Below are 15,011 nucleotides of genomic sequence, written 5' to 3' on the forward strand. Positions count from 1 at the left end.
GGCGGCGGCGAAGGGGGGCGCAAAGGGAGGGGCTGCGAAGGGGGGGGCGGCGAAGGGAGGGGCTGTGAAGGGGGGGGTCGGCGAAGGATGAGGGCGGCGATGGGGAGGGCGAGCGAGGGGGGTGGCGGCGAGGGGGGGTGGTGAGGGGGGGGACGCGAAGGGGGGGGAGGGCGGCGAGGGGGGGCGCGAAGGGGGGGAGGGTGGAGGGGGGGCGACGAAGGGGGGGGCCGCGAAGGGGGGGGCGCGAAGGGGGGGCGGCGAAGGGAAGAGCGGTGAAGGGGGGGCGGCGGCGAAGGGGGGAGCGGTGAAGGGGGAGGGCGAGCGAGGGGGGGTGGCGGTGAATGGGGGGGCGGTGAAGGGGAGAGCGGTGAAGGGGGGGGCCGCGAAGGGGGGGGAGGGTGGCGAAGGGGAGGGCGGCGAGGGGGGGGGGGGCGGCCGCAAAGGGAGGGGCTGCGAAGGGGGGGGCGGCGAAGGGAGGGGCTGCGAAGGGGGGGGGGCGGTGAAGGGGGGGGGGGGCGGCGAAGGGAGGGGCTGCGGCGAAGGGAGGGGCTGCGAAGGGGGGCGGCGAAGGGAGGGGCTGCGAAGGGAGGGGCTGCGAAGGGGGGGGCCGCGAAGGGGGTGGTGAAGGGGGGGGGCGGCGAAGGGAGGGGCTGCGAAAGGGGGGGGCCGCGAAGGGGGTGGTGAAGGGGGGGCGGCGAATGGGGAGGGCGAGCGAGGGGGGGTGGCGGCGAAGGGGGGAGGGTGGCGAAGGGGGGGCTGGGGGATTGGAAGCGGTAGTGAGCAGGAGGCAAGTGGAAAGAGTTAGTAAGTGATTAAACGCACTAATTCTACATTATTTTTTATATAATCTTTATTGTCACAAGTAGGCTTACATTAACACTGCAATGAAGTTACTGTGAAAATCCCCTAGTCGCCACATTCTGGCGCCTGTTCGGGTACACAGAGGGAGAATTCAGAATGTCCAATTCACCTAACAGCACGTCTTTCGGGACTCGTGGGAGGAAACCGGAGCACCCGGAGGAAACCCACGCAGACACGGGGAGAACGTGCAGACTCCGCACAGACAGTGACCCAAGCCGGAATCGAACCTGGGACCCTAGTGCTACCGTGACGCTCACCGCCCCTTCTGAGGGGTAATTGGGGATGGGCAATAACTGCTGGCCTAACCAGCCACTTCCCCATCCCAGAAATGAATAAAAAGCAAATCGAGCAGTTACCGTTCACACCGCGGTCCGTCACCAAGCGTTCCGGGGCCAATGAAGAACTCTTCGTATCATCATCACTGTTGGAAATGTTGAAGCCCATTTGCGCACAGCAAGATCCCACAGGCAGCAATATGTGATCACGGGCACGTGCTTTTCAGGTGTTGGTTTAAGGGATTAAATATCGGGCAGAGTTTTGAAATGAAAAGGGAATTAATGTTTGGATGGTTGGGGAGTAGTGGGGGGGGGGGGGGGGGGGGGGGGAGTGTAGTTGGCAGAAAGTTGCCGACTACAACTGTTGTACAACTACAAAGTTGGTGAAAGGATTTTCAGGAATACGCACAAGGTTAGTCGGCCGGTATAAGAACGGGTGTTTACAGTCTGGACCCACAGTCCACTTCTGAGATTTTCTGTCTTCATTCCTCATTCGGGTTGAGTTTTGTCCATTCTGCTCAATTTGCCACTAGGGGTTGCAAGCAAGCTGCATGGAGAGAGTCAAACCATCGCTACCTCGAGTGGCAGAACATTCATCGACATCTCAATGTCCATGGGAGTTTCTCAGTGCAGATCACTCTGCAAGGCAAGGACCAGGGGACCCAGCCCTGGGACCAATCTGATGTATTTATTCACCCTCTTTGTCAAAGTAAAACATGAATTTGGAAATCGAGCTTGTGTGTGAAATCGGACGAGCAGGATTCTGAGTTTATTCACAAGGTCTAGATTTTAGTGAAGTTTCACAGCAATGTCTGGAAATATAACAAAACCAACACTAACTTGCATTTATATACCACCCTTTAATGCAATGAAACATCCCACGTTTCTTCTTGTTACGAGGTAAATCCCGAATTTGCTTCACACCAATTAAGCAGGATTTTGGGGACGCGCTGATGGACTTGGCATGGCAGCAGGAGAATGTCACTTGGAATGGAATTTAGATTTATTTTAGAACTGGATTGTGGTTGTTTATGTCTTTCCCAAACTCGGCCAGCGCTGCCGGAATGGTGCCAGTCCACTTCTTCCGAGATGTTTTCAGTCGATTAGGCTGAAGCGATCCCTTGCGGAAACACAAAACCGGTTTTCAGGAAAATCCCTTTTCTTACGGAATGATCTTGACCCAGACCCATTTTGCAGAAAGGGGATTTACCTGTCTGTGACTGACACGGGCAGGTAACCAAAAACCCTGCTCAAAGAGCTGGGTTTTAAGGAGATTCCCAAAGGAAGGGAGATTGTTGGAGGTTTTGGGGGGAGGGTATTCGGGAACCTTTAGGGTGCAGACAACTGACGCCCTGACTACTGATGGTGGAGGGATCGTAATTGGGGTGTTCCAGGTCAGTGTTCCTCAAACTTTTTTCCCAGGGACCCATTTTTACCAACCGGCCAACCTTAGCGACCCACGCCGGCCAACCTTAGCGACCCACGCCGGCCGACCTGAGCGACCCACGCCGGCCGACCTGAGCGACCCACGCCGGCCGACCTGAGCGACCCACGCCGGCCGACCTGAGCGACCCACGCCGGCCGACCTGAGCGACCCACGCCGGCCGACCTGAGCGACCCACGCCGGCCGACCTTCGCGACCCACGCCGGCCGACCTTCGTGACCCACGTCGGCCCGACCTGAGCGACCCACGCCGACCGACCTTCGCGACTCACGCCGGCCGACCTTCGCGACCCACGCCGCCGACCTACGCGACCCACGCCGGCCGACCTACGCGACCCACGCCGGCCGACCTACGCGACCCACGCCGGCCGACCTTCGCGACCCACCCCGGCCGACCTTCGCGACCCACCCCGGCCGACCTTCGCGACCCACGCCGGCCGACCTTCGCGACCCACGCCGGCCGACCTTCGCGACCCACGCCGGCCGACCTTCGCGACCCACGCCGGCCGACCTTCGCTGGGTGGAAACGTTCTTTAACTGGTCATTAATTAGCCACTTAAGTGTCTCAATTGGGGCAAGTACGGGGATGGGGTCGGCGACGACCCTGGGTCTCTACCATCCGACGGTACGATTTCCGAGAGGTTGGAGCTTGCAGGAGCCCAGCGGGAAGGCCAACTGGGAAATCGAATGGCCACGCCCCACCTACAAACCCGCTGACGGGAATTTGACATTCTGCTTATGAAATTGGCGGGCAGGAGAAGAGCAACCTCGCGTTCAGAATGACCAGTACTTCCCTCCCAGCTCCCCCTCCGCCCAGCCAAATCAGAGAGAGGTGGAGAACCCAACCAGTCTTCCTGAACCACCCTATCCGGGTCCCTCGTGGGTTTGTGTCGCTCTGCCCGACCTCCACTCAAACCTCTCTGAGGAGCAGAGTCCCATCTTCTCCAATGTATCCACGGAACTGAAGATCTTGGAAACGTTCTGATGGACCTTTTCTGCCTCCCCTCTGATGATTTCTCATCCTTCCTCAAGCCTGGCATTCGGGACTGGGCTCAATACTCCCGTTGAATACAAGCCATGCTTCATATACATTTGCCTGGTTGCACAGTGTGATTTGTCAGCTTTGGCTCAATCTAAAGCAATCTCGTCGCTGAGTCGCAGCACAGTAGCATGGTGGTTAGCACAATTGCTTCAGACCTCCAGGGATCCAGGTTCGATTCCCGGCTTGGTTCATTGTCTGTGCGGAGTCTGCACGTTCTCCCCATGTGTGCGTGGGTTTCTTCCGGGTGCTCCGGTTTCCTCCCACAGCCCAAAGATGTACAGGTTAGGTGGACTGGCCTTAATGTTCAAAATTGCTCTTACTGTTGGGTGGGATTACTGGGTTATGGGGAAAGGGTGGAGGTGTGGGCTTGGGCAGGGTGCTCTTTCAAAGAGCTGGTGCAGACTCGATGGGCTGAATGGCCTCCTGCACTGTAAATTCTATGAGTCAGAATGATGTGGGCTTAAATCCCATCTCCACTAGGTTAATCCCAGAGCTGAAGGGGTTGGATTATGAGGAGAGGTTGAGTAGACTGGGACTGTACTCGTTGGAATTTAGAAGGATGAGGGGGGATCTTATAGAAACATATAAAATTATGACGGGAATAGATAGGATAGATGCGGGCAGGTTGTTTCCACTGGCGGGTGAAAGCAGAACTAGGGGGCATAGCCTCAAAATAAGGGGAAGTAGATTTAGGACTGAGTTTAGGAGGAACTTCTTCACCCAAAGGGTTGTGAATCTATGGAATTTCCTGCCCAGTGAAGCAGTTGAGGCTCCTTCATTAAATGTTTTTAAGATAAAGATAGATAGTTTTTTGAAGAATAAAGGGATTAAGGGTTATGGTGTTCGGGCCGGAAAGTGGAGCTGAGTCCACAAAAGATCAGCCATGATCTCATTGAATGGCGGAGCAGGCTCGAGGGGCCAGATGGCCTACTCCTGCTCCTAGTTCTTATGTTATATTGGTAAACATAACGTCAAATTGTGAGAAAAACACATCTGGTTCACTGCAGTCCTTCGGGGAAGGAAATCTGCCGTCCTTACCCCGGTCTGACTTCCATGTGACTCCAGACCCACAGCGATGTGGTTGATTTTGAGCCGTCCTTTGCAATGGCCAGAGCGACTAGGGATGGGCAATAAAGGTGGACCCCCCCACCCCCATCCAATCCCACTTGCCTTCTCTTATGATGCAACCTGTGCCTTCCTGAAGCCTGATTCAGGCGAGGTGGAGAATCAAATGCCACCATCAGCTAGCAGCGCACTCCGGAGGTGACATTGATTTGTCCCAAGCTATAACAGGCCACAAGTTCTGAAATCCTCAACACATATTTCCAATTGCTTTATCTCTTCCATTGACTTGGTCATTTTAGATCTTTTCTCTCGTCCTCAAAACGCCTGCACATTTTTGTTCCATGAGAGAAGTGTCTTTACATTTATAGTCCCATTGTTGGTAGTCTGATGTTTATTAAGAGGATGGCATTTATCTAGATCACAGCTCGCAGTTACAGCACAGGGATATTCGAAGCAGATGTGCAACAGACTCCCAATCAGATCAGTGGCAACTGTACAGAAAGCGGCTTTGACTTTCTTGAACGGTGACAAGATGACTGTTTCCAATTTTTGCTTTTTTTTTGTTATGTGGTCAGGGAGTTTCCACGATTAGACTTTAGTCAATTAAAATACCAGGAAAGATTTTCTGTGTGACGCACGATGCTGACGTACAGATTGAGGGGCGTTCCATGCAGTGGGCTTAGGGAAGCTCATTCTGTCGGCCCCCCCCCCCAAACTGGTTCCCATAATTGAAAGTATTGTGATGGCAGACAAGCGTTCCAGATGCTTCAGTTGTCTGGTTGCTAATACTTTATTCATTAAGGATCAAATTTCTGATTATTCAAATTCTGGTCCTTTGATTGTTTCAAATTGTGATGTAAAATTACAGAGGCCACGGTACTGCCGCCGATAGTGAAAGTCGCCATAGGTCTGACAACTGACTGGTGATGATTTAACCGGAAGGTCACCACGCCTCGGGCGAGGGGCAAGGTTGAGAAGGCAGGGCCTTCAGGAATAACCTCAAGCCGGGACGGGGATTGAACCCGCGCTGCTGGCCTCGTTCCGCCTCACAAACCAGTCGTCCAGCCAACTGAGCTAAAGAAGAGCCTAAACAGGATGGATGGGAGAATGAGAGGATCAAGGGGTACCGAGATCCCTCAGTAAAGGAACATTATCAACAGTGACGCAGATTAATCAGACCATGTTTTTAAAACAAAACACCAGGGCTTGCTTGCACAGGGCTAAATCGCTGGCTTTGAAAGCAGACCAAGGCAGGCCAGCAGCACGGTTCAATTCCCGTACCAGCCTCCCCGAACAGGCGCTGGAATGTGGCGACTAGGGGCTTTTCACAGTAACTTCATTTGAAGCCTACTTGTGACAATAAGTGATTTTCATTTCATTTCATTGAGGCGTTAAAATGAAAACCAGAGAGGGTATGTTCATCGTGTATCATAAGACTATAAGACATAGGAACAGAATTGGGCCACTCGGCCCATCGAGTCTGCTCCGCCATTCAATCATGGCTGATATTTTTCTCATCCCCAATCCCCTGTTTTTTTCCCCATAACCCCTGATCCCCTTATTAATCAAGAACCTATCTATCTCTGTCTTAAAGACACTCAGTGATTTGGCCTCCACAGCCTTCTGCGGCAAAGAGTTCCACAGATTCACCACCCTCTGGCTGAAGAAATTCCTCCTCATCTCTGTTCTAAAGGATCATCCCTTTAGTCTAAGATTGTGCCCTCTGCTTCTAGTTTATCCTACAAGTGGAAACATCCTCTCCACGTCCACAAGACACTCGATCTCAGCTGGCATATTGTGGACAGTTCTGGGCGCCACACTATAGGAAGGATGTGAACACACTGGAGAGAGAGCAGAAGAGGTTTACAAGAATGGTTCCAGGGGTGAGAAATTTTAATTATGAGGATAGATTGGAGAGGTTGGGACGGTTCCCCTTGGAGAAAGGAAGGCTCAGAGGAGATTTGATCGAGATGTTCAAAATCCTGAGGGGGCTGGACAGAGTAGACGGGGAGAAACTGTTCCTGTTCGTAAAAGGATCAAGAACAGGAGGGCACAGATGTAAAAGTGATTTGCAAAAAAAAGCAAACATGAGGTTAAAAAAACTTTTTGATGTGGAGACGCCGGCGTTGGACTGGGGTGGGCACAGTAAGGAGTTTTACAACACCAGGTTAAAGTCCAACGGGTTTGTTTGTTTTTCACACTGAATGGTTGGGGTCTGGGATGCACGGCCTGGGAGTGTGGTGGAGGCAGGTTCAATCGAGGCATTCCAGAGGGTATTAGATGATTAGAAACAATGTGTAGTGGTGTGGGGAAAAGGCAGAGGAATGGCAATAAGTCACAATGCTCTTTTAGCGAACCGGTGCAGACATGATGGGCTGAATGGCCTCCTTCTGCACCGTAACAATTCTGTGATTAATCGCTCCAATGTTCGCCTCTGTATCTTTTGCCTCAAGCTTCCTAAACCTCCCCACTTCTCTCTTCACCTTGAAGGTGGTCCTTCTAACCTGCACCTCTTCATGTGCCTTGATTTCTTCTTCGGGCGTCGGTATCAGGTTTTATCTCTTCTCTCCTGCGAAGCACCTCGGGGACGTTTCCTTCTTAAAGATGCTTTAGAAGTGCAAGATGTTGTTGCAAAAAAAAACCCTCAACGCTGCGAGAAGGGAATATATTTTTCACGAATTACAATTGACTTTCCAAACTTAGAATTAAGTGTTTGCAAACATTGTTTTCCTCAGGTATCACAAACTGGACTCCTGCAAAGGTCTTACAGAAAACCTGCGTCACAAAACGATTATTGAGTATCCCACAGTGCACATAATATTGAAAACGAATTCTCCAGAATACAGCTTACTCAGCGAGGGTGAGTTATCTCAATTTGTGAAAACTCTTTAAGAACTGTGTTTGAGATGCAAATGGTAGCGTTTTGGACACAGGAAGTGAGAGAGCCGGGCACTGAAACAGGACAAACTAATTTGTCACAGGACTAATTAAGAAAGCTGTATAAAAACAAATGTGGGAACCGTGGCTTTACAAATTAAGGTTTAAGAGTATAAAAGCCAAAAAAACAAAGTACTGAACCGATCAGAATCACTGGGTAGGCCCCAGCTGGAGACCTGTGTCCCAATTCTGGACTTCACATGGGAAGGATGTCAAGGCCTTGGAGAGGGTGCGGAGGAGGTTAACTGGAATGGGAGCATGGGGCTTCAGTTAATGTGGAGAGACTGGAGAAGCTGGGATTGTTCTCCTTGGAGCAGAGAAGGGTCAGAGGAGATTTGATCGAATCATGGAAGGGTAAATAAGGCGAAAATGTTTATTGCTGAATCATATCTGAATCATAGAATTTACAGTGCAGAATGAGGCCATTTGGCCCATCCGAGTCTGCACCGGCCCTTGGAAAGAGCACCCGACCTAAGCCCATACCTCCACCCTAGGGCAGCACGGTAGCATTGTGGATAGCACAATCGCTTCACAGCTCCAGGGTCCCAGGTTCGATTCCGGCTTGGGTCACTGTCTGTGCGGAGTCTGCACATCCTCCCCGTGTGTGCGTGGGTTTCCTCCGGGTGCTCCAGTTTCCTCCCACAGTCCAAAGATGTGCAGGTTAGGTGGATTGGCCATGATAAATTGCCCTTAGTGTCCACAATTGCCCTTAGTGTTGGGTGGGGTTACTGGGTTATGGGGATAGGGTGGAGGTGTTGACCTTGGGTAGGGCGCTCTTTCCAGGAGCCGGTGCAGACTCGATGGGCCGAATGGCCTCCTTCTGCACTGTAAGATCTATCCCCAGAAAAGAGAGACATGTTAACATAGAACATAAATCTTTTGGTAACGAAGGGCAATTTATCATGGCCAGTCCACCTAACCTGCACATCTTTGGACTGTGGGAGGAAACCGGAGCACCCAGAGGAAACCCACGCACACACGGGGAGAACGTGCAGACAGTGACCCAGTGGGGAATAACCCAGCAGGTTAGGTGGATTGGCCATGCTAAATTGCCTTAGTGACCAAAAGAAAAGGTTCGGCGGGGTTATTGGGTTACGGGGATAGGGTGGAAGTGAGGGTTTAAGTGGGTTCGGTGCAGACTCGATGGGCCGAATGGCCTCCTTCTGCACTGTATGTTCTATTTTAAAAAAACTTTCAAAAGGCAAATTAGATATTGGAAATACTTGGAGGCGGTGGTGTGGGATTAATTGGAAAGCACCACCTTCACAGATGCTGATATCACTCCACAATGCTATGAAACATATTCTAAGTTTGGTGCTATTGGTCAAACTTTAGCTCACTCACAGGCCTTTCTCAGAAAGGGATATTCAGAAATTCAGCTGAACCTTTTTGAACCATCGTCACCATTTGACATGAAACATGTTCGCCCGTGGCAAGACCTTACAGGATCGACTGGGTGGCTGTTTAATTTGTTTTGGTGGTCTTGTCGGTTCCGTGGCAGGTTGTGCCCAGGTACCAAGCAAAGTCCTTGCAGCTCCCATGGGAAATTCCTCTTTCACCGGAACAGACGGGGAGTGTTTTTGTATTTAGTGAGAAACCGCACCTCCAACAGTGCGGCACTCTCTCAGCACCGTTTGCATTTGTTCAGTGCCTTTAACATGGGAATGGTGTCACGAGGCACTTCACAAGCAGTTTATTAAACAAAACTTGACAGGGAAGGAAATATTCGGAAGATCTTGGACCCCAGAGATTGTACTCGAATCCAAATGCCGCCAGTTATCAACTTTGTTCAGTGTAGTCTGTCAGCAGATGTGAGGCTTATTGTTGAGTGAGTCGGCTCCAGCTTTTCTTATTGTTTACACAATGACGTGTATTTTCTATTCCCCCGATCCAATTTCCCCCCCCCCCCCCCCCCCCCCCCCCCCCCCCCACCAAAACCAGATGAGTCAGATGAAGATTCTGAGGACAGTACAGACTCGTCCTCCGAGAGTTCGGAGGAAGAAGGCGAGATCAGGGACGGCTCCTGAACCAATTTCAATGAGAATCTGGACATTTCAAGCCAGCGAACACTTTCTTCACTGAATAAGACTGTTACGTGGGGCCAATTCCAATAGTTGCGTATCGTCCATTTGATGCCATCCAAGTATATTTTGCACCAATGTTATCTTTGTATTTTAAATGAGTTCTTAACATTAAATTTGCTAACTGTGTAATATTGTTTTTCCTTCACCCGCTCCGCCCCTGGAGAATATATCACATCATCTCAGTGAACAGCAGTCTGGTTCGTCTCTTACCACCTGGGGCAGTGTGTCTGGCTGTGTGTCCACAGACACTTTTACCCACTGGTTGTTGCATTCTGCTCTAATGGGGCTGGTTTAGCACAGTGGGCTAAACAGCTGGTTTGTAATGCAGAACAAGGCCAGCAAGCGCGGGTTCAATTCCCGTACCGGCCTCCCCGAACAGGTGCCGGAATGTGGCGACTAGGGGCTTTTCACAGTCACTTCATTGAAGCCTACTTGTGACAATAAGCGATTATCATTATTATTATTTATCAATGGTGAACACTATTTCAATCTCGACTGGAGTATTGCATCCAATTCTCGGCACCGCACTTTCGGAAGGATGTGATGGAATCCGAGAGAGGGCAGAAAAGATTGACACGAATGATTCCAAGGACGAGGAACTTCAGTTCCGAGGACAAGTTGGAGAAGTTGGGACCGTTCCCCTTGGAGAAGAGAAGGTTGAGAGGAGATTTGATGGAGCTGTTCAAAATCATTAAGGGTCTGGATAGAGTAGATGGGGAGAAACCGTTCCCACTGGCGGGAGGATTTGAGAATGCGAGGGCGCGGAAGTAAGTTGATTGGCAAAGGAAGCAATGGGGACATGAGGAGAAATGTTTTCACACAGCGAGTGGTTAGGGTTGAGAATGTGTTGCCTAAGAGCATGGTAGGGGCAGGTTCAGTTAGAATTATAGAAAAGCTACAGCACACACAGAGGCCATTCGGCCCATCTTGTCCATGTCAGCCCGAGTACACCCAGGTGCCCTTTCTAATCCCACCCTCCCGCCCCCGATCCATAGCTTACAGCACTGAAGGTGCAGATCCAGGTACTTTTTAAAAGAGTTTAGGGTCTCTGCCTCCACCACCAACTCGGGCAGCGAATTCCAGAATCCCACTACCCTCTGTGTAAAAAAAGTTCTTCCTCGTGTCCCCTCTCCACCTTCAGCCAGTCATCCTGAATCTATGTCCACTGGTTCCAGAATTCTCCACCTAGGGAAACAATTTTATCCTGCCCACCCTATCTCCTCCCCTCATAATTTTGTACACCTCACTCAAGACGCCCCTCAGCCCTCTTCGTTCTAATGAAAATAACCACAACCTCTCCAATCTCTCCTCGTAGCTACACTTTTCCAGCCTCGGCCTTGTAAACCTCCTCTGCCCTCTCTCCAGAGCAATAACCTCCTTCCTGTAATGTGGTGACCAGGACTGGACACAATTCCAACATTATATCCTTCCGTTTATATTCTATTGAGGCATTTAAAAGAGAATTAGATCATTATCTGAAAAGTAAAACATTTGCAGGGCCCTGGGGAAAAGGCAGGGGAGTGACGCTCGGCGCATTGTTCCTTCCGAGGGGCCAGCACAGGTGCGAGAGGCCAAATGGCCTCCTTCGGTGCGGTAGCCATTCTCTGAATGAATGAAAATCAGACTTTCACGCGAGTGCAGAGTTAGAGGAGTTGTGGCGGAGATAGGATCAGAGAGAAGGTTGTGGAGGGATCTGATGACAATGAGAATTTGAAATGAGGGGTTGTCAGACTGGAAGCTGATCTGGGTCAGTGAGCGCGGGGGGGGGGGGGGGGGGGGGTGCACTGGGCTCGGTGCCAGTCAGGATTTGGACCACCGAGTTTCAGATGTGTTGATGTTTATGGAAGATGGGAGGCGGGCATAGACAAACGTTAAACAAAGCAGCAATTTCTTCAGCCACTCCCGAGGGCACGAGAAAGATTGAGGTCCAGAAATTCTGTCTTGGCAATCACACTACCACCACTCAATGTGAGGCAACGGACGTCAACACAAAACATCAGCAATAACAACCGTCCAACAGTAACGCCCGCATCAATAGCAATCTTGTCCAGATTTTATTTTGGGATGTGTTGCAATGCAACATCTGCCACAGCTGTGATATATTGATGTCAGGAGCTTCACTCCATTTTTTTTAACTCTTAAGTAGATTTTAATTTCTGTTTAAACATCATTATATAAAAAGGGTTATGTTTCAGGTGTGCCTGGTCATCGAGCAAGCAATCCTAGTGCTGTAACACATTTAATACGATTCCTCTCGCCCTCGCATTCTACCTGATCCAATGCATCATCCTTGGTTCTGAAGCAGAATTAGCCCATTCGGCCCATCGAGTCTGCTCCGCCATTCTATCATGGCTGATATGTTCCTGATCTGCTATCTACAATGCAACAAACCAAGAGCTGGATCCTCCACTATTTCCACCACCTCCAACAGGATGCTGCTGCCTTCTTCCCTTTCAGCATTCCAAAGGTACCGTTCCCTCATTAACATCCTGGACCACTCCTCAGTCACTCCCCTCCCCTTTTCTGTGCAAGTGCAGGAGATGCAACACTTAATAATAATAATAATATTTATTAGTGTCACTAGTAGGCTTACATTTACACTGCAGTGAAGTTACTGTGAAAAGCCCCCAGTCACCACACTCCGGCGCCTGTTCGGGTACACAGAGGGAGAATTCAGAATGTCCAATTCACCTAACGAGCACGTCTTTCGGGACTTGTGGGAGGAACCCGGGGGGAACGTGCAGACTCCGCACAGACAGTGACCCGAGCTGGGAATCGTGGTGCTGTGAAGCAACAGTGCTAACCCCTGTGCTATCACGCTGCCCACCTGCCCTTTGACCTCTCTCACCATCCAAACACTTCCAAGTGAAGCAGCGATTTACTTGGACTTCAATCTGATCGGCTGTATTCACTGATTTGCTCTGCGTTGGAGCAGCCAAATGCACCACTTTGTGAATACCTCCACTGGCCTTCCTGTTGCCTGTCACGTTGATTCTCCACCTTACTGCTACCCTGACCTTCCTGCCACCCTGACCTTCCTGCCACCCTGGCCTTTCTGCCACCCTGACCTTGCTGCCACCCTGACCTTGCTGCCACCCTGACCTTGCTGCCACCCTGACCTTGCTGCCACTCTGACCTTGCTGCCACCCTGACCTTGCTGCCACCCTGACCAGCCACTCTGACCTTGCTGCCACTCTGACCATGCTGCCACTCTGACCTTGCTGCCACTCTGACCTTGCTGCCACCCTGACCTTGCTGCCACCCTGACCTTGCTGCCACCCTGACCTTGCTGCCACCCTGACCTTGCTGCCGCCCTGACCTTGCTCCCACCCTGACCTTGCTGCCACCCTGACCTTGCTGCCACTCTGACCTTGCTGCCGCCCTGACCTTGCTGCCACTCTGACCTTGCTGCCACCCTGACCTTGCTGCCCTTAGCCTATGACAACATTCCGAAGAAGCTCGAGGAGCAGCACCTCATCGATCGACTCGGCAGTCTCTGTACCGAACATTGAGTTCAACAATTTTAGATCATGAACTCTGACTTCCTGGACTGGCTTCTCCGTTTCAGGGACTATGTCCCCACGCCGTGGTTAAAACTGGCGTCAAAGGCCACAGATTCACCACCTTGCAGGGGGCGAGCAGGCAGCTGTGGAGGGCGCGGCTCCAGCTGCCTGAATGGCCACGCCCTGCCCCCAGCCCCCCTGCCCCCAGCCCCCAGATGCCGGGCCTGCGCAAGGTGGCCTCCAGCGACCGCACTGTGGTCCATGGCGGACTCAGCCCGCAGAGCTGGAGCGAGGAAATAGTGCCCCCGATAGGCCGCCCGCCTGACCCGGACCGCCCGCATAATAAAGGCGCAGTCCCGTATGAAGCCCCCCCCCCGCCCTCCGATCGGCATGTCCCCGACCATGGCGGACGCCCCGCGGGTTTCCCGAACCGTTGGGACCATGTTAGATCCGCGCCATTGGGACTTCGGGCGGTCAAGGGGGGAGAATAGCGGGGCAGCCACAAGCAAAGGCCGCAGGTGGGGAATACGCGACGCGGCGAATGCATCGGGGACGACACTTTTCGGGGGCCAGAGAATCGTGGAACCGCCGCCGGTCCCAATTCCATGCGTGAAACTGGATTCTCCGCCCCGGCGCCAGGCGTCATTTCAGCGTCAAGGTGCGGAGAATCCAGCATCTGATCTTTCTTCCTGTTTCGGTTTCTTATTTAATATCTTTCTTTCTTCACTTTGTATTCTGACCATGGAGACACGGCTACTTGTATTGTGACCATGGAGACAGAGCGCTACTTGTATTCTGACCATGGAGACACGGCTACTTGTATTCTGACCATGGAGACACGGCTACTTGTATTCTGACCATGGAGACACGGCTACTTGTATTCTGACGCTGGAGACACGGCTACTTGTATTCTGACCATGGAGACACGGCTACTTGTATTCTGACCATGGAGACACAGAGCTACTTGTATTCTGACGCTGGAGACACGGCTACTTGTATTCTGACCATGAGAACACGGCTACTTGTATTCTGACCATGGAGACACGGCTACTTGTATTCTGACCATGGGGACACAGAGCTACTTGTATTCTGACCATGGAGACACGGCTACTTGTATTCTGACCATGGAGACACAGCTACTTGTATTCTGAAGCTGGAGACATGGCTACTTGTATTCTGACCATGGAGACACGGCTACTTGTATTCTGACCATGGAGACACGGCTACTTGTATTCTGAAGCTGGAGACATGGCTACTTGTATTCTGACCATGGAGACACAGCTACTTGTATTCTGACCATGGAGACACGGCTACTTGTATTCTGACCATGGAGACACGGCTACTTGTATTCTGACGCTGGAGACACGGCTACTTGTATTCTGACCATGGAGACACGGCTACTTGTATTCTGACCATGGAGACACGGCTACTTGTATTCTGACCATGGAGACACGGCTACTTGTATTCTGACCATGGAGACACGGCTACTTGTATTCTGACCATGGAGACACGGCTACTTGTATTCTGACCATGGAGACACGGCTACTTGTATTCTGACCATGGAGACACGGCTACTTGTATTCTGACCATAGAGACACAGAGCTACTTGTATTCTGACCATGGGGACACGGCTACTTGTATTCTGACCATGGAGACATGGCTACTTGTATTCTGACCATGGAGACACAACGCTACTTGTATTCTGACGCTGGAGACACGGCTACTTGTATTCTGACCATGGAGACACGGCTACTTGTATTCTGACCATGGAGACACGGCTACTTGTATTCTGACCATGGAG

The 15,011-nt window shown here is 51.6% G+C and overlaps 1 protein-coding gene across 8 annotated transcripts in view; it reads left to right on the forward strand.

Moving 5' to 3' along the window:
* LOC119964317 (collagen alpha-1(I) chain-like) overlaps nucleotides 1-9,836 on the forward strand; it is a 57,189-nt gene extending 47,353 nt beyond the window's left edge. For all 8 annotated transcript variants that reach the window (XM_038793607.1, XM_038793612.1, XM_038793613.1 and 5 more), the window contains 2 exons: nucleotides 7,422-7,546; nucleotides 9,565-9,836. In XM_038793607.1, the coding sequence (XP_038649535.1) occupies nucleotides 7,422-7,546; nucleotides 9,565-9,650 (211 nt within the window). In that variant the 3' untranslated portion in view covers nucleotides 9,651-9,836. The remainder of the gene's footprint in view (nucleotides 1-7,421; nucleotides 7,547-9,564) is intronic.
* The last annotated feature ends 5,175 nt before the right edge of the window (nucleotides 9,837-15,011 follow it).

This window comes from Scyliorhinus canicula, chromosome 4 (genome assembly GCF_902713615.1).
Source record: "Scyliorhinus canicula chromosome 4, sScyCan1.1, whole genome shotgun sequence".
In the NCBI taxonomy this organism is placed as follows: Eukaryota; Metazoa; Chordata; class Chondrichthyes; order Carcharhiniformes; family Scyliorhinidae; genus Scyliorhinus; species Scyliorhinus canicula.